The sequence below is a fragment of the Pollachius pollachius genome (genome assembly GCF_949987615.1).
Source record: "Pollachius pollachius genome assembly, chromosome: 10".
Taxonomy (NCBI): Eukaryota; Metazoa; Chordata; class Actinopteri; order Gadiformes; family Gadidae; genus Pollachius; species Pollachius pollachius.
The window spans coordinates 17,890,670-17,910,921 of NC_136943.1; the positions used below are offsets into that span (position 1 = coordinate 17,890,670).

Here is a 20,252-nt window from a genome sequence, read left to right on the forward strand (position 1 = left end):
TTAACAGAACCATATCTAACCCAATAAGCATACCTTAACAGAACCATATCTAACCCAATAAGCATAGCTTAACCATTCATAGAAGTATAGCTAAACTTTAGGTGACAATATGTCAATTAGTTTTTCCATCAGTTGCCTTCTCTTGCCACGTTTTCCAGCACTCACTCCATAACAACCAGCAGCCAAATCCAACACTGCAGTCCTTTGTTGATTTCTGTCTCCCTCCACCATCGCCAGCATAATCCTAGTTGTACCCTTTTTTTTTACCTTGTCTGTTTTCTCATACACTGAGGTACACACACATTAAGGATCATTAACCCTGAAGAGGTTCCACAGTATTTGGAGGCCAAGCAATCGTCTTCCTTAGCTTGTCCTCACACTTCAAGAGACAAGAGTAAGACATGTGAAATCTATAGACAAATCATGAGATATCAAATAAAGTAATAAAATAAGTAGTGTAGGGGGAACCAAAAGTGTATACTCACATTCCAGACGTTGACCCCCTATATGAAGATGCAGTATAAAGGCAGAAGTGAACCGATTGGGGCAGTCTCCCAATCAACAGGCCCTCTTTAAAACGAGTGTCCTCTCGTGGCCTCAGAGGATTACTGCCGTTTAGAATCCATGTAATGATGAACCAAACACAGCAGCGTAACCAAACATTGTTAATTTTTATTATCTTAAAAAGTAACACAATCCCCATGGGGTAATATATCACATACACTACAACAACGGTAACACCAGCACTACACACAGAGGGACTTTTTTATGGGGTGCCCTTTGTCTAGTTGAGCATGTGCAAAATAACAACATTAAAGCTTCAAATTGCCTTTCTTAAAAATGGTGCATCAGATGGAGGTGTCAGAAGAAGAATTGTTTCTTTTTAAAAGACGCATTTTGTAGCTAAATGTGTTTTCTTTTTGCTGGACGTGCTTAGCTGGACAAACAACACCGCCCAAAAACCTTTTCCCCAATATTATAGACATTTACAAAAGAATCCCTCTTTTTATTGTTTAAATTATTCTGACTAGGCATGACAGATAAACATCATTTACAAGTATGACATTAACGTCACTGTTAGAAACAATGCTATTGTGGAACCTCCAGCGTTAGAACCGTTTGTCAATGTCAACGGAAGACATTTCATGGAGCGTCGAGTGTGGAAGAGGAGGTGGTTGTTGTCGTAGGTGGTTGTGGTGGTGTGTGCGTGCGTGCGTGTGTGTGGAACGGAGGCCTGGTGGGGGGGGGGGGGGGGGGGGGGGCAGTGCAAAACATGAGAAACAAAGGTGAGGGTTTGAGGGCCGTGAACTCAGACATTACAATCTCCTTAAGTAACTTGTTTAAGGTTTAAAGAAGAAGTGGGACCCCCTCACCTCCTGCATTGGCCACACTAGAACCACAACGTAGTGGTATCATTAACAGGGACCATAAAGTAGGGGTCTGCGCTATATTGCTAGTCGGGTTCTACACCCTAGTACACAGTACTAAAACTAGGACTAAGGAGCCAAGGCCATAGGGGTCTTAAGGAATCCAATCACAGAGATATGGTGTGAGGCGTTGCCCCACAACCAATCACAAGTACACTATGGTTATCCGACATGTTGGATGTGGTGCCAGTCCCTTGATTATAGTGTTGGCTCTAGAATATTCAACTTGTTCTCGTACACCCGTTTTAAAGCTAGTTTGGGACAAACCAGGAACTTTTCTAGATTGGTGACTTTCTATTGGTCATTTGCACAGAGGTGGACTCTCCTGTTCAGGAATGCCAAGTCCTTCTGCACGATTTGGAGTCAAACATCTGCACGTGCTAATTGGCAAACGTTGTGAATTTAGCTTTTTGTACCCGTTTCTATTTTCCTCTGCCGAATGCCATTTAAAGTTCAGCAAGGGGGAAAGTGTAAGGGGAATGTAGTTTTTCTAGTGTTCTACTGTTCACCATCAGAGGTTAGTAGGAAGAGAGGGAGATGTATGGAACGAGATGAAAGGACGGTCCAGCACTTAAATGCATTGTCTGTGTCTGAGTGTGTGGCGGCATCTGTGGCTATAAAAGTGTGTGTGTGTGTGTGTGTGTCTGTGTTTGTGTGTGTCTGTGTGTGTCAGTGTGTGCGTGTGTGTGTGTACGCAAGACATTCACAGGCTAGAGGCTGATGACAGTGTACTCATTAGAAAGGGGCTGGGTTGTGTTTTTGCTGCTTTGGAGGTAGTTGTAGAAGAGCCCGTTGGAAACGACGCGCAGTGGGATTTCAAATGATTGACAAATTATTCGACCTATAGAAGTGCAGGACTCAGATGGGCGGGTCCGGCTTTGCGCGGCACTGGATCACAAACTACAGACATTGGACGTTGGTGTCGGTTTTTTTTTGCGAGTTTGCCGCACATGCCCCGCGTCAGAGGTCGCCCGCGGCTTGTTGCAGGCCAGCATCCATCAGCGGGCCTGAGGGGTTGAGTCAGCTTCAAACGTCTTAAGCCTCACTGGTCAAGGGTCATTCGTTGTCCCGGGCAGACCGGGCACAGTGGCAGCCATGTTGGAACACGCGTGACGGGGCGTCTCGCCGCCGGTGGTTTGATCTGCTTTGACGTTGTGGTCGTCCCCATGGTGACGAGAGTACAGGATGGATCATTGTTAAATAACAACGACCGCAGAAGACATCCAGAGTGTCCTAAGCACCGGGAGGGGCCAGTGGCTCACGGGGTTCAACCCAAACACTAAAAAATAAAACTACAAAAAATGTAAATCGGATGTAAAGTAAACAATGAGTCCCCAAAAATTAATGAAAGAAAAAAAACAAAGTCAATTGTTAAAACAAGACAAAGGAAACAAAAGAAGATCCCTGTATGCTCCGTACAACACTGGACTGGCGCGGGTCGATCGGGTTGGCTCACGTCTTTGCATTTTGAGATTTGGAAACTCAGCCGCAGTACCGGCACGGTAACGGCAGCTTCATGTTCCAGCGTGAGTCTTCCTCTTTGCATCGACAGTAGGTACAAAAAGAATTACCATATGCAATCCTGCAAAAATTTCAGTTTCCTTTTGAGTGGAACAATGTTGGTTTGCGGTTCTGAGGGCCCACAGCAATAGGAGCCATTTGTTTTGTAATGACGGGACGATTCCAAAATCCATTGCTTTCCGAGCCCCTTCACCATGGTACAAGAAACACTTCCTCTCAGATTCAGCTGCTACAGCTCGCTTTACAACCTCAGAAACACATGGAGCGCGCTTACATGCTCACCATATTCTGATCACTTTAACAATCGGGTAAGGGCTTGAACCGACTGCCATGTTTATACGCACTCTGCCAATGCAATAGCTGGGAGTCTAGATTGAATGTTTATCCTTAAAGAGGAAAGCCAGTGCTGTACCAGCGCTCCCATTTGCAGGGAAGAGTATTGCCTGTTTATATAATATTTTTACAGTCATCTGTGTGCGTGTTAATGTGCTCAGGTGTGGTTGTAGTTGGTAGAGGTTATACTCTGACAGGCTGTAGCAGACAGAACAACCACCTCAGAGGTGTTAACTATTGCAGTTGTAGGCCGTCCAGAACAAATGATCTCAAGAGTTGCAGCTCTCTAAGCTGGTCCGTCTATCTCCATGGCAACACGTTTGAGGCAGTGCAGATGGCCAACATGATGTCAAGCAGGTAGAAGGAATGGTTACCTGGGACGGGATGAATATTGATATCAAAGAGGGCCTTGTAAAAAAATATTCTCAGTTACATAATGTTAGCAAAACTAGCCATCTGCATTGCCTAAAATGTGTTGTCTATGAATGGGAATTAACCCTCAAATTTTTCGTTCAAATATAGAAAATACATTTAGATACATCAATTATTTCTGTATAGCTGTGATGGACCTGGGTTACGTTATTTCCCTTGTTTCTACATACTGGTGGCGATGTCCGTGTGGTCGTGTCTGCCCCTCCTGGAGACGTTTTAACAGGAGCTATAACAGCTATGGTTGCCATTATCTTCCTGTAAGAGCGATGGGTCGTTGTACCGTGGGTCAACAGTAGGATTTGTACCGTGGGTGACAGAAGACAATCTCTGCTCCCCGTGCTCTATAGCAGTGTAATACTAGAACACACCACTACGGGAAACTCTTCCAATTTAACAGTGTATTACTAGGATATAACACTAGGGGGAACGCTTCCTCTATACCAGTGTAATACTAGAACACACCACTAGGGAGAAACCTTCCTCTTTACCAGTGCAATACTAGGATACACCACTAGGGGGAACTCTTCATCTATAGCAATGTAATACTAGAACACACCACTAGGGAGAAACCTTCCTCTTTACCAGTGCAATACTAGGATACACCACTAGGGGGGACTCTTCCTCTGTAGCAGTGGGGGGGGGCGGGGACACCCTTCCTCTGTAGTGGTGTAATACTAATTCACAACTTCGGGGGACACTTGAGTCTGAGCAGCGGGAATGAGTGGAGATAACATGACCTGAGATTACAGAATATACACACATATGCGCACACACTCACACATCCAGACACGCTAACACAAACACTCCCACATATATATTTATATATGTATATATATATATATATATATATATATTATATCTACAGGCAGCAGTCAGTCATATTATCCAAGTGAAACAACACAACAGCAGTGTGTAAACTAGAGGTTGTAGAATGACATGGTCAAAGTCTGCCCAGTGGCTTGGTGTGTGTGTGTGTGTGTGCGTGTATGTATCTGTGTGTGTCTGTGTGTGTGGGTGCGTGTGTGTGTAAACACATGTGAGAAACAAAAGCGGTTTAATTTGTGGCCTCGATTTCCATCTGTGTATCAGTCCATTTGAGGGAGAGAGAGAGAGTGTGTGTGTGTGTGTGTGTGTGTGTGTGTGTGTGTGTGTGTGTGTGTGTGTGTGTGTGTAATTGTAACAGCTGTAGTTCCATCAGCGGACCTCCAGGCGGCGCTCCACTGAGTTCATTAGTTCTGAAATGTAACAGTCCTTGGGCATCTTGGGACAGGTATATACATATAGATATATATAGATATCTACATGGATCTATCTATATATATATATATATTTCCCTTCACAACCATGTCCCAAAAAGAGCTCCACCTTCCACCTCCGCCCTCAGGGCGCGGTCAGACGCTGGTGATGGAGGCCAGGCAGGCGCTGGGCTTCTGGAGCTTCTCAGGCTGCGGAGCGGGCGGCTCCGGGACGGCGCGGAAGGAGAAGGGCGGCCCGTTGCCTGTGGCGAGGCCCAGGTGTCCCGGGCTGAGGGCCAGGTTCTGCCGGCGGTTGCTCTCCACAATGGAGGAGGTGTTGGAGGCCAGGCTCTCCCTGGTGCTGCAGGGGGGGGGAGAGGCAAACGTTTGAAGTGTGTTAAAGGATTTACCTTCAGTTACATTCAGTTTGTCTTTGATACGTGTGATGTGCAAGAGGGACAGACGGGGCTGTTGGCCGTTGCCCAAATTAGGTTTTTACTGGCAAAGCCACTAACGTGGTGGTGGATAAATTGGGCAAACATTCTTTGTTCGGGTGTTGGTGTTTGTTGGGGCGAGCGACGCACATGGACCTTAAAGGCTTAGTTATTGTGGCACGTTGACACAACGCAAGGGGGTTTACGGACCCATTACGCCCTTTCGGACCCTCCTTGTGTCCACAGCAAGGGCCTGACGTGCGCCTCCCAAAAGTGCTAGCCTTGCGTTGAAGCAAGCAGCAGCAAGGGCAATGATTGGTCCGCTTACTATAACCATAACTGAGCCTTTACTCTACTCTTTACCATGGTGCTGTCTTTGATACATTTCCTGTATTCAACATTTATCCTGTTTACTCTGCTGCTCTCCTATACTTCCCAAAATGTGATCCCCGGTTGGGATCAGTTAAGTATATCTAGTCTCATGCTCTGGCCATTGAGGTCATCAACGTTGAGCTATGAAGAAAAACTTCCTCATTTGGTCCGCGTCAAAAACACAGCCTGCTTTACAGCCTACACATTAGAGCAGACATCTGGCATCCATTTTCACAGTCTAACACCAGTGCGGTTATCCAATCAGATCAGATTCTGTTTCTCTAGTGAAGTCTACGTTTCTATCTCGCTAGTGAAGTCTACTTTTCTGTCTCTCTAGTGAAGTCTACCGGCATTAACATTGGTAGCCGACCACGGCACTATCTGGGATCCTGTCCCTCCACTCACAGAAAATGCCCCCTTAAGTGCACAAGTCTTTGCTCAGGAAAAGGTACGTGGTTAACGATCAGACTCCTCGTATCCCCGGATCAAACCTCATCAAACCTGAGTACTCAGAATGTTACCGCGTTTTGATGACTTCACAACTACCATGCAAACTCAAAGAAGCAGAAAATCCCTGGTGGAGATTCACATTTGACACAGGGAAAAATGTAACAATAATTCAATCGATACTTACGGATACAGAAAACTATTTTGGTCAAATGAATAGTTCCATCTCACTGCAGTAGGTATATGCGATGTGCGTGTGCACGCGTGTGCATGCGCGTGCGTGCGTGTGTGTCCCTCACCGTGGAGAGTTGAATCCACTGTCCACCGTCACAGAGCTGCTGTCCATGCTGTCCAGCCTGGCGGAGTGCGCCGACTGCTGGTTCTGGCTGGGCTCCGGGAGGTTCTCTTTAGCACTGGGGAAGGTGAGGTTGCGCTCAAACCTGCGCTGAAGGTCCCTCTCCTTCTCCCTCTCCAGCAGCCACTGCATGGTCCCGCCTCCGCCCACCCCACCTCCGCCCGCCTTTCCCCCCTCTCCGCCCGCCTTTCCATCTGTGCCCCGGCCCTTTGCGCCGCCCTCCTCCAGCTCGTCGTCGTCGGAGACGTTGTAGTAGTCGAAGGAGGCCTCGGCCGCTCCGCTGCCGCCGCCGCCGGGCTCCAACCCGGCGGGGGCGGCGCTGGCGGAGGGCGTGGCCACCAGGGGCTTGGGCGCGTCGAAGGCCTCCGGGGAGTCGAGTGCGTCGCACGAGGACGACAGCGCCGAGGCGGCCAGGGCAGGGGTCTTCCTCAAGGAGCTGTAGCCGGGCAGCGGCAAGCTGGGCGGGGGCTTGAACAGCGTGTCCTTGCTGAAGATCTCCTTGCGTTTCTCGGGGCCCGCCGACGTGCTGTGGACGGGCCGGCCGTTGGGCAGCGGGGGGTCGGGCACGGACAGCGGGATGGGCGGCAGGCTGCCCCCTTTGGGGCCCGGCTTCCCCACGTCCTCCTTGTACTCCGGAGGGTGGGGCGTCTGTCTGTCCGTCTGCCGGTCCACGCCACCCGGTTTGAGCCCCTCGTGGCTGCTCTTACCCAGGGAGCCGTGGGGGTTGGCGGCGGTGAGCACCGCCTCAGAGGAGGCGGAGCACTGGAAGTAGTCGTCTGAGGGGATGGAGGCGGCCGGGGGCTTTGGGGAGTACGCCGGGAGACTGTCCCGGCTCTTGTTCTTCTCCAAGCTTCTGCCGCCCTCCAACCCCAGCGCCTCATTGGCGAGTTTTGCTTTGCTGGGGGTGATCCGAGAGTAGTGAGAAGAACTCTGATTGGCTCGCAAGGTCCCATCGTCTGTGTAATAGCGACTGCGGTCGTCGTAGTAGTCTGGCGGTCCTATAAGCCCGGCCCCCAGGGGTCCTTTGGAGTTGTCCATGGATCTAGAACGTTCCTTGGCTTTGTCGCTGCGCTCCGTCCTCGACTTCCTCTCCTGGGTGTGCGAGTGAGAGCGGTGGACTTTGGAGTGCTGGGCAGAGGGGCCGTGGCTGGGTTCAGGGAAAGGCATCTCTGTCCGCCGCTTGGCCAGCTCGCCCGACACGTCCCACTCAGGCGTGACCGGCAGGTGGGCGGCGTCCAGGATGTTGGGGTTGCTGTGGGCCAGGTGGAGCCGCGCCCGCTGGCGCTCCATGGCCAGGGCGTGTTCCCGGGGCGAGCGGGCCAGGGACGACGAGTAGGCCCGGTAGTCCCGCTCCGTGAGCTCCGGGTGGGAGCCGTCGCTGGGCTCCCCCCGGGGGGCTCTGGTTTTACTGTGGGAGCGGCTGGGCTTGGCCTGCGACGGCTTCCTGTGCCTCCCGCCGCTCCTCCGGCTCCGCGAGCTCTGGTTGGCCGAGGAGGCCTTGCTCCTCTGAGCGCGCTCCTCCTCCAGGCGCTTCATGACAGCCGTGTGCCGGGCCAGGTTCTCCACCGTGAGGTCGGGGTTGATCCGGCGGATGATCTCCATCTCCACGTTCCGAGGCAGCTGGCTGGGAACCTCCTCGTCCCGGAGGGGCCACTCCTCCGGCGGGAACTGAGCCGAGAAGGTGGCCAGCTGCTTGGTCTTGTCCTTCTTAAAGCTCAGGCGGAACAGCTTGAGGCCGAACTTGCGGCTGGCGCTGTTCGAGCCGCTCCCGCCCCCCGACTGCTTCTCCGCCTCCCCGCCCCCGCCCCCCCGGTGCTTGGTGAGCGTGTCCGTCTTGAAGGGGAAGCTCAGGGCGCTGCGGCTCTTCTCGGCGGTGCCGCCCCCCTGCGTGGGCGGGGTCTGGGGGGAGTGGGGCGAGGAGTAGGCCTCCCGGGGGTCTTTAGGGGAGCGCCGCTGCAGCGTGGCGTGGTGGCTGGGGGGGTCGTCCACGCCGCCCCCGCGGTAGCTGTTGTTGTAGGACTCCCCGGCCCCGCAGTGGTTCTGACTGGGCTTGGGGTGCGCCCGGTCCCGCCCCGCTCCGGACGTGGAGGGGGTGACGGTGCCGGAGAGCGGGGAGGTGCACTGCGTCTGCTGGCTCTGGTGCTGCTGCTGCTGCTGGAGGCGGTCGCCGGCCCGCTCGTCTAAGTGGTACCACTTTGAGCTGGTCCTGATGAGGCTGGGGGTGATGAAGTACGTCTGGGGCGTCACGATAAAGTAGCCGTCCGGGGTCGGGTAGATTTTGCGCTCACGCACCAGCGTGTTCAGCGTGTGGTGCAGCACTTCGTCCGTTGGCGTGGGGACACCTGCCGTACCAGAGAGAGGGTCGTTAGTACGGTCACAGGCTCGGGGACGGACACCAAATACCACGACCATCTAGTTCTCCGATCCTCAAGCGTCATGCCAAGTTAATGAGGGCACTTGACGCATTATAAAACTGTAACACCTGTAGCATTGATTGTGATATTGCTCACAAAGTCTTGACCCCGTATTCACGTCACATTGTTCACTAGTAGATATTTCTTGAACCTAGGAAGGACCAATATAACAACAGCAGCCATCAAGGGTCATTAGATAAAGCTCAGAATGAGAAAAGAGTAGTATTAGCGAATATATTTGTGCGTCTCCATCTTAATCTTATTTCGGTCTTCCTCAGTAAATCTGTGTAATCATGGATTTTATTTGGAATTTTCTCTTTCCCATTCCGCAGATTTTAATCAGACTTTCTCTCAAGGTATTACTGCCTGTTACATCATGGCCCATCATACAGGCCGGCTAGAGTGATGCAACACTTATAATGACACACACATTCACGCGCACACACACACACACACGTCCGTTAGAAATGGTGTTGAATTTCTGAAATTGATGCATTCAGCAGTCTTGTTTTAGTAAATGTGGAGATTCCATCCAAGTGTCTGAAGGAGGGGAGGGAATAGCCTGGTGTTTGTGGGGGATTCCCCTCATACTATTGACACTTTGACATGGAGGATCCTGGGCCAATCATGTTAAGAATTGGCTAATGTTCATGATAGCATGTGGGGATAGTCGGGAACCAGTTCCCTTGAATCAAAGACTGTCACCAGATAATGCTATTTAAAACACTGTAAATTTATTCCTGCCTCCAGGTTGACAGTTATATTCAATAAAAAAAATATATTAACAATTGAGTCCTAATGAGCATCAGCCATTCAAGGTCTTCCCTCGATAGACCACATGGTCATTGCTTCGGTGGTGGTTTGTACACAACGTTGAGATTCCGTAGAAGGCATTTACATGAAGGTGGTGTAAGCCAAAGTGTCCCCTAATTGTTACAGTTTATGGTCCAAGCATTAAATGGGTTACGGCTGTACATTTACCCTCCTGATTACAAAACACTAGGTTTACTAAACATATAGAAATAAGTCTATTGTATTGAGTAGGTGGGCCCAACGTGGTTTAGGTAGAACTCATAATAAGCGTTGATGCTGGGTGATGGGCAGAGGGCCAGTGTAGCGGAGATGGTAGGAGGCAGAAGAAAAAAACTGTCAATAGAGAGTGATGCATGTTCAATCAGTGCTGAGCTACCTTCAGGTATTAACCAACCGCTATTTCCAGCAGCAGCAGGTTGTTAACTGTGCACGCCATGCCTGGGACTCATGCACGGAGCGGCACTAAGGAGCTTTGTCATCAGCAATACCGCGCTATTCTGGTTCTACCAGACTCTCGTACCTCATTTCATTTGCACAGAGAGTCTGGACCTACTCAATTGACTAACTCACTTGAAGGCGGGTGTCTGTTGAAGTTTAAAACTATTGGATCTTCCCAGTGCCACACTGGATCTGCCATAACCAATCGCTAACGTTTGGCCGGGAATGACGTTCCGCGCAGGATGTAATCAAACCAAACACCGTGCGTGAAGATGTCCGTCAACGAGAGCTGACTTTAACGTCATTGTTCTCAGCCACTTCCTCTGTTCGCTGATTGGACGCAGAGAATTTGGACGGAGAAAACCCACTAACATACCGCAGACCCAGACCTAGTACTGAAGGGAAATCAAAATTGAGTGGAAGTACTTAGGCGGGCGGAGCCAGGCTAATACTGTGCCTCATAAACCACTGAAATACTATTACTTTTTTAAGGTACAAGGAATATGCACAAAACCCACAGGATCACAGCATTTGATCAGCGGTGGCAGAACATCACAACTCCTGGTCACACTTTGATGCTCCATCAAAATTTCATGTTGCAGGTTCTGCGGGTTCATGCAATGTGCATCCTGACTGCAGGAACGTCCACCAGAGATGTTGCCGTGATTTTAATGTTCATTTCACTACCGTAATCCGCCTCTAATGTAGTTTCTGTACATTTAACTAGCCTCACAGCAACAACCAGACCACATATTAACACGCCAGCCCAGTACCTCGGCCTCTTCACCAGCAGACATTCTGACACCAGCCAACCGGACCACTGATGATGCAACATTTGGTTTGCACAACCAAATACCTTCCGCACAAATTGTCGGAAACTGTCAGAAATGGTGACCGGATAGGTCGCCAGCGACTGTCCGTCCTCGCCACGGTCTGGGCTGACTTCAGGTCTGCCACCTTAACAGCGTTCCATGGCGTCTGACAGCTGCGCTCTCATCACAGAGGAATCGCGGTTTTCCCAGAGAAATTAACATTAAATTAATTTAGGTGCAACAGCTCTGGTGGATAATCCTGCTGTCAGCATGTTGATTGCATACTCCCTTACAACTGAATACATCATGGACTAGCCATGCCATACCTTTGTAATAATCATGTTGTTGAATGAGCGTCTTGATATGCCACACCTGTCAAGTGGACGAATGATCTCAAAGGACAAGTGCTCACAAACACAGATTATAACAAATTCTTCCTCAGAATTTGAAAGAAATAAGCCTTTTGTGTGTTAGGAAAATGTCTTAAATCTTTTATTTCAACCCATGAAATATAGATACAAAAATGATTGTGCTCTGACATGAGACGAATGTCCCTAACGAACAGACCATCCATCACATTCAGAGAGGTTGTTTACCAACACCACATTGCACTTGTTGTCCTTAATGGAGTTGATTGGAGGCTTCATTCTTTTACTAATCAATGGGTACAGTGAATGGCTGATTGGTGTTTATATGGCACTATGTAGTCGATTCTAAACAGATACATTGATATGCTTTATCATACACTGTCTGAACCGCCAGTTCAGACTAATTGACAGACGCTGCACCAGACTGGCACACAGACGTCCTTGCATGTATGTGTGTGGGTATGTATATGTCTATGTGTGTGTGTGTGTGTGTTGCCTGTCATTACATCAGACCTGTGCAGTTGCTTTAGCGACATGATGCAAGAGGCCTTTTAAACAGGTACTCTGAATGACATGCACAGCAGACAAAAACACACAGGCTCACACATACACAGAAGTTCGGCATTGATGCTGCTCTGTGTGTTTGTGTGTGTGCGCGTGTGTTCGTGAGCATGTGTGTACTAAATAATAATTTGTTTCATGACCAAGGCTCATATTATAGAAGAGATATTGTTTTTATGCCAATGACCAACTACTTCATGAACTTTGTTCTCTGCTCCCAGATCAGGTCTGGTTCATGGACTGTTTGACATCACCCCGAAGTGACCCTGAGTGGGATGTCAAAGTGCCCATGACCTGAGCTCTGTGGAGCGATCAACGTTGTTGTGTCCCAGAGAGGGTTGAGTTTCCTGGGCACGTGTATGGTGCATTTCAGATGCAACAAGGGTCATTATAATGCTCCTCATCAAAAGTGCGTACTAGCTTAAAGAACACGAGGATAGCCCCTCTCCCTTCCTCCGTGGAGTCACAGCACACAACGCTGAAACAGGCTCACATACCCTTTAATATACCAATGTAACTCCATTTCTAATGAATGTAGTATATTTTTTTCTTTACTTAACTTACTTTATTTACACTCAGTGAATATTGAATATACACAACGCTTATAGTATGTTGCGATTATGCTTTTCTTTTTCTTTCCCTAAATTTCTGAATGAATATATGTTTAGCACAATTTTCACAACAACTATTTTTATTTTGGTTGAAATCAATACAAATACAACTAAACCTAACTATATTTCTGTGTTGCCTGGGGTATAAACAAACTTCAAAACTGTTCTTGATTCATGAGCAAACGACAGACTGTTTATAAATAAAGTCGGTCAATAAAAAGTAATGAGTGGAAAACAGGAGAGTTCTGTGATCTAATGGTGAGGGTTTGGAAGGCTAAACATGACATGAAGTGTCTCTGTCTATTACCAAGAAGAGGTGAATGAAATACCCTTTTAATGGTCTAGTCCAGTTGTCTTTACATTGCCCTAGTCCTATCGTCTCACCACAGTCTCTTCCTAAATAGATTTGAGGCTTCACGTAACCTTAACGCCAATTTAAGGAGCTTCTTTATTTGTGCAGGCAGCAGTTTCATGTAGCTACAACAACGCTGGCTGCTATTGTAAAGGTAATAGTGCCAATGATCTATAATGTCTGGAATCAGAAATGAAATGAATACAATTAAAATAGTAAATATGATACATACAGCGTACATAAGAATCAATTTGCTGGCGTGGCTCTCTGGGATAAAGGCTACACTTACCAAGGAAGCATCACAAGTATTCAACACATTTAGAGCATCCTCTGCCTGCTACTGAACTGGGACACTCTCCCTCCACCATATCACTGAGTATTGTCATCTGTATAGGACACTCTCCCTCCACCATATCACTGAGTAGTGTCATCTGTATAGGACACTCTCCCTCCACCATATCACTGAGTAGTGTCATCTGTATAGGACACTCTCCCTCCACCATATCACTGAGTAGTGTCATCTGTATAGGACACTCTCCCTCCACCATATCACTGAGTAGTGTCATCTGTATAGGACACTCTCCCTCCACCATATCACTGAGTAGTGTCATCTGTATAGGACACTCTCCCTCCACCATATCACTGAGTAGTGTCATCTGTATGGAAGGCCTCCCAGCCATTGGGATGCCAGCATGTACACAATTTTACTGGTTATATTGCAGTCAGGTTGTTGACTGCACATATGCATGGGAGGATGCACACATACATGCAAACCAATTATGTTTGGGGACAGATGAACAGGCAGCAGAAAACGTCTTGTGTGATTTGGCGTCATTACCTGGAAAGCATGTTTGCAGGTGTTCGGTGAGTGCCTCCTGGGTGACAGGTTTGTGGGCGGAGTTCATAGCAGAGATAGCCAATAGCAGCACCTCTCCCAGAGGGATGAACTGCGATTGGCTGATCGGGGACATGCTGATAGGTGACACATCACCTGTGGAAAGAGAGATATTGTACTTTGCGTTAATTATCATGATGGTAAACAAACAACAATAACCAACCAGAATACCTTTGTCATCTCCTCATTACAAATCCTAACAAGATGGTGGTCACGTCACCAATCAGGACGATGGTTGGTTGTACCCCGGCGAGGCTACAACAGACAACCTTGTCACGGCGTCCTTGAGGAAGAGTCTTAACCCTAATTTATAGTCACCGCGACTGTAGTGCTGCTGACGGGGCATGTGAAGGTAATGTAATCATGGCCCCAGTGGTCTGTTGTCCTGCAACTCCCCGTTCAAAGAAGACCGTCAGGAACTTTGAACCAATAGTTAAGAAATGTTAACAAAAGCTTCTAATTCTTTAGGAGTTAAATAACCACAACAACACAGCGATCGAAACAAAAAACAAAAACATGGAAATATGAGGTTTTACCATTTGTACGTGTGTGTATATTATTATAAACAGAGTAATGGGGCATTTCCAGTAGTTTACACATTCATTGCAAAGACTAGAGCCTAATCTAACTAGCTCACCCTACATGGGTTCACACGTACGTACACCCTAACATGGGTTCACACGTACGTACACCCTAACATGGGTTCACACTGTTCGTACACCCTGCCCCCAGGTGGCTTTCCCCTTCCATTAGGAGGTTGTCATCGCATACTCACAATACATGTATATACAAACAATACAGACTCCACCGGTCACTAGTGGCAAGGCCTAGGTTGGTACAAACAGAAGTGAGATCACTGAACGCTCAACATTAGGTATCCAAAGGTGCACTATACCAGGCGTATACAAAGGGAGAGCTTCAAGCATTTGAGAACTGAATAAAATAAGACAATTAGAGATAGAAATCCACGTTGGGATCCAAACACTGCTTCTGCTCCACAACATAGTAAACACTTTTAAAAGGATGTCTTGTAGTGATTTCACAGGCGACCGGACACTCTCAATGCATCCTTGAAATGCGCTTTAACATTAGCATGCAGTCCACTAGTATGAGCGTACGCCCTGTACTGGAAGCACTGGGGCATTGTATTATTTACAAATCAGTTGTTTGCAAGTTTGTGAAATTTCAAATATATGTGTATTATTTGGATTATTATCCATATCTTCCTGGTAGTAGGAGACAACTGTATCCCCAGACATGTTGTGAGTGCATTGACAGGTTGGGCCAGTCCTGCTCAAGTGGTTGCCTATGGCGATGAGCCTTGTTTCAGAGCACAGGAGACGTATGGAGTATGAGGGCTACCGGGTCGGCTTGGATGGCCCCGCTAAATGTATCCTACATCCTACATGTACTTTGAGGAAGGGTTCACTCAAGGGTTGGGTACATAATTCCAGTGCCACATTGAATCGTTTATATACTTTTTTTGGTAATAATAATAGCAAATTCTAACCCAAACTCTAACAAAGGCGCTATTTGAAGATAATTAATGTAACTAACATAAACCTAGTTACAAAAAATTCGAGGGGTATAACTCAAACATGCAAACGCATCGTTTTTTAAAAAGCACATTTTGGGTATTTGAATTCTTATCATGACAATACATCGTACACAGAGCTCTACCACTAAAAGCAGTTACCAAGCAACAGCTTTTGCTGAACTCTGTAACAAGTGTTCATCATGATCGTCCCAACAAATCCTTACCTAGATTCTAATCAAACCAAATGGATGCACTGGATGTAATCCACTGTGTTCCTGTGAGCCGTTTACTGTACTTTAGTTTAACATCAATTATCCAGTCCTTTCAGAGGGGGGATCGCACTGTCTCATACTTTAACCATTCCTGACTTAACTCCTCACCCTAAGAAGACGCTTGCACACTGGCCCGAATGACAGAAAACGTACCCCCACACGGGGCCATGTGCCGTTCATCGTGGTGGTTGGCTTTAGTCTGGTTCATGTTGGTGAATATAGTGTTGGTGGTTGTAGTGACCAAGCACCTAAAGGCTCAAGTTTACTCACAACTACATTTGAAATGGGGTGTAGGCACAGACAAAGCGGTCGGTTCGAGAACCAATCAAGAAACCACACAGGCTTTTAGCGCCCCATGGTGCTCATGGTGCCCAGTGGAAAAAGACTTTCCCACCGCCACCCAAATTCCCAGCTTTCAGCATTAGTCCAAATTAACATGTGAATGATAACATCCGTATCTGGTATCTGTTTACATTCAGTATCTGTCAAGTAGGGACTATTGCATCCTGCGCTATTTGTTCCAAGATGAACCAGTTGGAAGCTAGACCTGCTGAGGTTATGTTAGGGATTATGCACGTTTGAATGACCAATCGATCAGGGACTACAAGGACACGGAGATGTAAGGAAACACCTGAAGTCATTAAACGAAGACAAGATCTCAGTCACTCTGTTTCAACCGGTCAAAGATCCCCCAATTCAGCGGCCGCAAATTTCTATTCCGTTTTAAGCATGTAGGTGTATGTATTTAATATTTTAACTCAAATATTTCTTATCTAGGCCTGATACTTAAACTTAAAAATGTTTCATTAAACACCGGCCAGGTTTGACTGTCTGCAGAAGTCTATTTATGTATCTACCTAAAAACGAGTTTTCCTTAAACCTAAATAACATTTCTGCGTCAGAAGTTATGTCAAGATCTGCGAAGATCCACGTGGCTACGCAGACCCTGCTTTAGCCTGCAGTGTGTGGGGAAACAGGCAGTAGTGGTCAATGAAGCTGAGAGTCCCAAACCTGGTCCCAAACTCATCTCTGGGTCCCTTTTCTACAGCACAAAGAACCACCAGTATCAAGTCAACTATTCTCCGTCATAGAGAGCTGCCAGCACCCAAGGATATTTGACGAGTTTGAGTAAACTAATCAACCAAAGCTGGAGGTATTCTTCATATGCAAGTTAAGTGTTTCCATTTGAACTAGTGCTGTTATACCAAACTAATATTAAGATGTGATGACCCCAAAAACTCAAGGTTCCCTCCATCTGCTCACCAAATATGTAACGTAAAGTATTCAACCATCAATTGAAATGACCACGAAACAAGGGGAAACCGCTGTAGAAACCGCTCTAAGAACCGCTAGTAGAACCGCTGAGTGAACCGCTGAAGGAACCGCTGGTAGAACCGCTGTATGAACTGCTCTAGGAACCGCTGGATGAACCGCTGGTAGAACCACTGAAGGAACCGCTGGATGAACCGCTGGATGAACCGCTGGATGAACCGCTGGATGAACCGCTGTAGGAACCGCTGGATGAACCGCTGGATGAACCGCTGTAGGAACCGCTGTAGGAACCGCTGTATGATGGACTGTGGTGAGTACAACCTTTCCAGTGTGTGCCAGCATGCGGGAATAACTAAAGTTACTATGAATGAGGTCCTAGGCCACAGAAAGAAATATTGAAATAAGAAAAGTGAAAAGCAATTGAAGCGAAAAAAGAGATTGCTCGCATAGGTCATCTACATTCTACAATAATAGGTGAGTGACCAAATTTGTGGGTTAAGTTAATTGATCTTTAAGGTAACGTAATGAACATGCATTTGACCTCTTGAGACGAGACAGCAGCCTATAGACCACTGGTAGACCGGGTTGAAACACCCCCATCAGGCTTCCACCCAGCTACACCCATCAGGCCTCCACCCAGCTTCATCCATCAGGCCTCCACCCAGCTACACCCATCAGGCCTCCACCCAGCTTCACCCATCAGGCCTAGACCCAGCTTCACCCATCAGGCCTAGACCCAGCTTTACCCATCAGGCCTAGAACCAGCTTCACCCGTCAGGCCTCCACCCAGCTTCACCCATCAGGCCTAGAACCAGCTTCACCGCTCATCCTCACTGGGTAGAGTTGATAAATCAGGTTGCTGTGTTTGGCCAGAAGGACCACAGACTACGTGTGGATAAGGGGATGATCAGGTAAGGTATGTCTTGACTTCCACCACAACCACCAAATGCCAAAAGGACTACAGCAAGGGGCCGGGGACGGAGACACCCAGTAGAGGCTGCTAAGAAAACATCCAACACTCAGAGAAAATATCTACTCAATCCTAAAAGGCCCAGGATCAGATAGAAAGACAGACAGCTGTTGGCGTCGATGTGCTCTGTGCAAACAAACAGGGATCGGGACAGACAGGCAGACGTAGTACGTGTAGAGAGCATTTCTGTAGCAGCTGTTAGCTATCAACCGCCCCCCCCTCCATTACTATTACTGCACCATCCAGGGCAGAGCAGTAGAGGACATGTGTTACAGAGCAAGATAATTAAAGAGACAGGTGCATAGACAGACAGGCAGCCAACCAAAAGTGTAACACTGAAACACTGAGAGAGAGAGAGAGAGAGAGAGAGAGAGAGAGAGAGAGAGAGAGAGAGAGAGAGAGAGAGAGAGAGAGAGAGAGAGAGAGAGAGAGAGATAGAGAGAGAGAAAGAAAGAAAGAAAGAAAGAAAGAAAGAAAGAAAGAAAGAAAGAAAGAAAGAGAGAGAGAGAATGATGTAAGGGGCAGACGACAGGAAAGATGAACAGCAGCAGGGAGGGGGGGGCAACATCAAGTGGCAGAAGAACCAACCGGGGGAGATAATATGGAAGGGGGTAGAGGGAACGATTGAGGGGAAGAGGAAAATGAGAGGCAGAGAGAGAGAGAGAGACACTGGACATGGCAGAGCGCTGGAGCAGTTTGTCGTGGCTGGTCTCCCTTTACTGCAATGGTAGTAAACAATTGGCTTGCCTCCTTTGTCCAGAGCGCTAAACCACACCCCCTCCTTTTGTCATGCTCGCCTCTTCCCATTCTCTCACCTCTCTCTCTCCCTCTCTCTCCCCCTCTCCCTCTTCGCATTCTCCTTCCTCTCACGAGCCAAATACTACAGTTTCCGTCTCCTTATGATTCTGAAGATCTCCCCCTTCATCCCCCATTTTGGCTCTGAGAAGGTTTTACGATCCTCTCTCTCTCTCCCGCTCTCTCCCTCATCACCCCTGTGTCTCTTTCTCTCTCTGCAGAACAGTAATGCTACGCAGCTAAGCGCTAACTAACTAGCATCTGCCACTCACTCCCTAGCCGGAGAGAGCTATACAGACGAGACACTGGAAACGCAATCACACGAAGACGTAGGAAAAATATGCCAAACCTTGGTTGATAATATATCCTTTAGGTAAAAAAAATAAAATGTATATGTTCCAGATTGGCTTCCCAATGTAGCCTACGTTCGTAACACAGCTCTCTCTCTCTCTCTCTTTCACACACACACACACACACACAAGATTGTCCTGTTTCACACACACACGCTCTCTCTCTCACACACACACACACACACACACACTCTGCTCCTCCCTCTCCCCTCCCCTTTCTCTCTCTCTCTCACACACACACAAATGAGCATTCACTCAAGGGCCTACCCACAATGCCTTGCTCCACACAAAGACAGGGGGGTGTGACCAATCACACTGCCTCTCTCTGCACTCGTTTTCTCCCCCCTCTCCCTCCCTCCCTCGCCCGCTCCCTGCGTAATGCCCACTGACACACAAGCTTGTGGGCGGGCTGCCGAGAGAGTTGTCATGACAACGCATCCCCAGTTGCTCCTAACGCCTCCCGTTTCAGTTCTCTCTAATGTTCTCCGTCTCTCTCTCTCTTTCTCTCTCTCTCTCTCTCTCTCTCTCTCTCGCTCTTCATCTCTCTTAAGCTAACAAACATAAACACACACACACACACATGAAAACACTTCTACCTCAAACCATGTTTTACTATCTCTACCGCTCATTCCTGCTAACAGTGTGCACCACTGCACCGCTGATACAGTGTGTGTGTGTGTGTGTGTGTGTGTGTGTGGGGGGGGGGGGGGGCAGTGTTGCAGTGCTGCAGTTGGTTCTGATGTGACCCAGTTAGAACTCAGACTAGATGTAGGACATACACCAGCAGAGAGACGCATAACCAAGAGAATATCCCAGCATCATGAAATGAAGACCTTGTGAAGACGCTCCACATACCTAACAGTCACAAGGAGCATGGAGACTCATGTGTGGGGAGACAAAGAAGACATCCTAGGAAAGTATTACTCAATGTTGAAGACCCAAAGTCAAGGCAAAGGGACACAGACAGACAGATGGACAGATAGACAGACGGGAAACAGAGACATGGACACAGACAGACAGACAGACGAGAGACACAGAGACACAAACAGATAGATGGGACACAGAGACAGAGACACAGACACACAGACAGACGGGACACAGAGACCGACAGTCCGACGGGAAACAGAGAGACATGGACACAGACAGACAGACGGACGAGACACAGAGACACAAACAGATAGACCGGACACAGAGACAGAGACACACAGACAAGTCCGACAGACGGACGGGACACAG

The 20,252-nt window shown here is 48.0% G+C and overlaps 1 protein-coding gene across 2 annotated transcripts in view; it reads right to left on the minus strand.

Annotated features, from left to right (window-relative positions):
- Nucleotides 1-738: 738 nt before the first annotated feature.
- Nucleotides 739-20,252, minus strand: part of LOC307081169 (storkhead-box protein 2-like) — a 49,444-nt gene continuing 29,930 nt past the window's right edge. The window contains exons 1-4 of one of the 2 annotated variants that reach the window (XM_079744250.1): nt 19,016-19,092; nt 13,764-13,916; nt 6,501-8,898; nt 739-5,309 (exon numbers count right to left, since the gene is read on the minus strand). In XM_079744250.1, coding sequence (XP_079600376.1) covers nt 5,105-5,309; nt 6,501-8,898; nt 13,764-13,896 — 2,736 coding nt within the window. In that variant the 5' untranslated portion in view covers nt 13,897-13,916; nt 19,016-19,092 and the 3' untranslated portion in view covers nt 739-5,104. Of the gene's footprint in view, nt 5,310-6,500; nt 8,899-13,763; nt 13,917-19,015; nt 19,093-20,252 lie in introns of those variants that run through there. The other variant, XM_079744249.1, reaches the window with a different exon arrangement.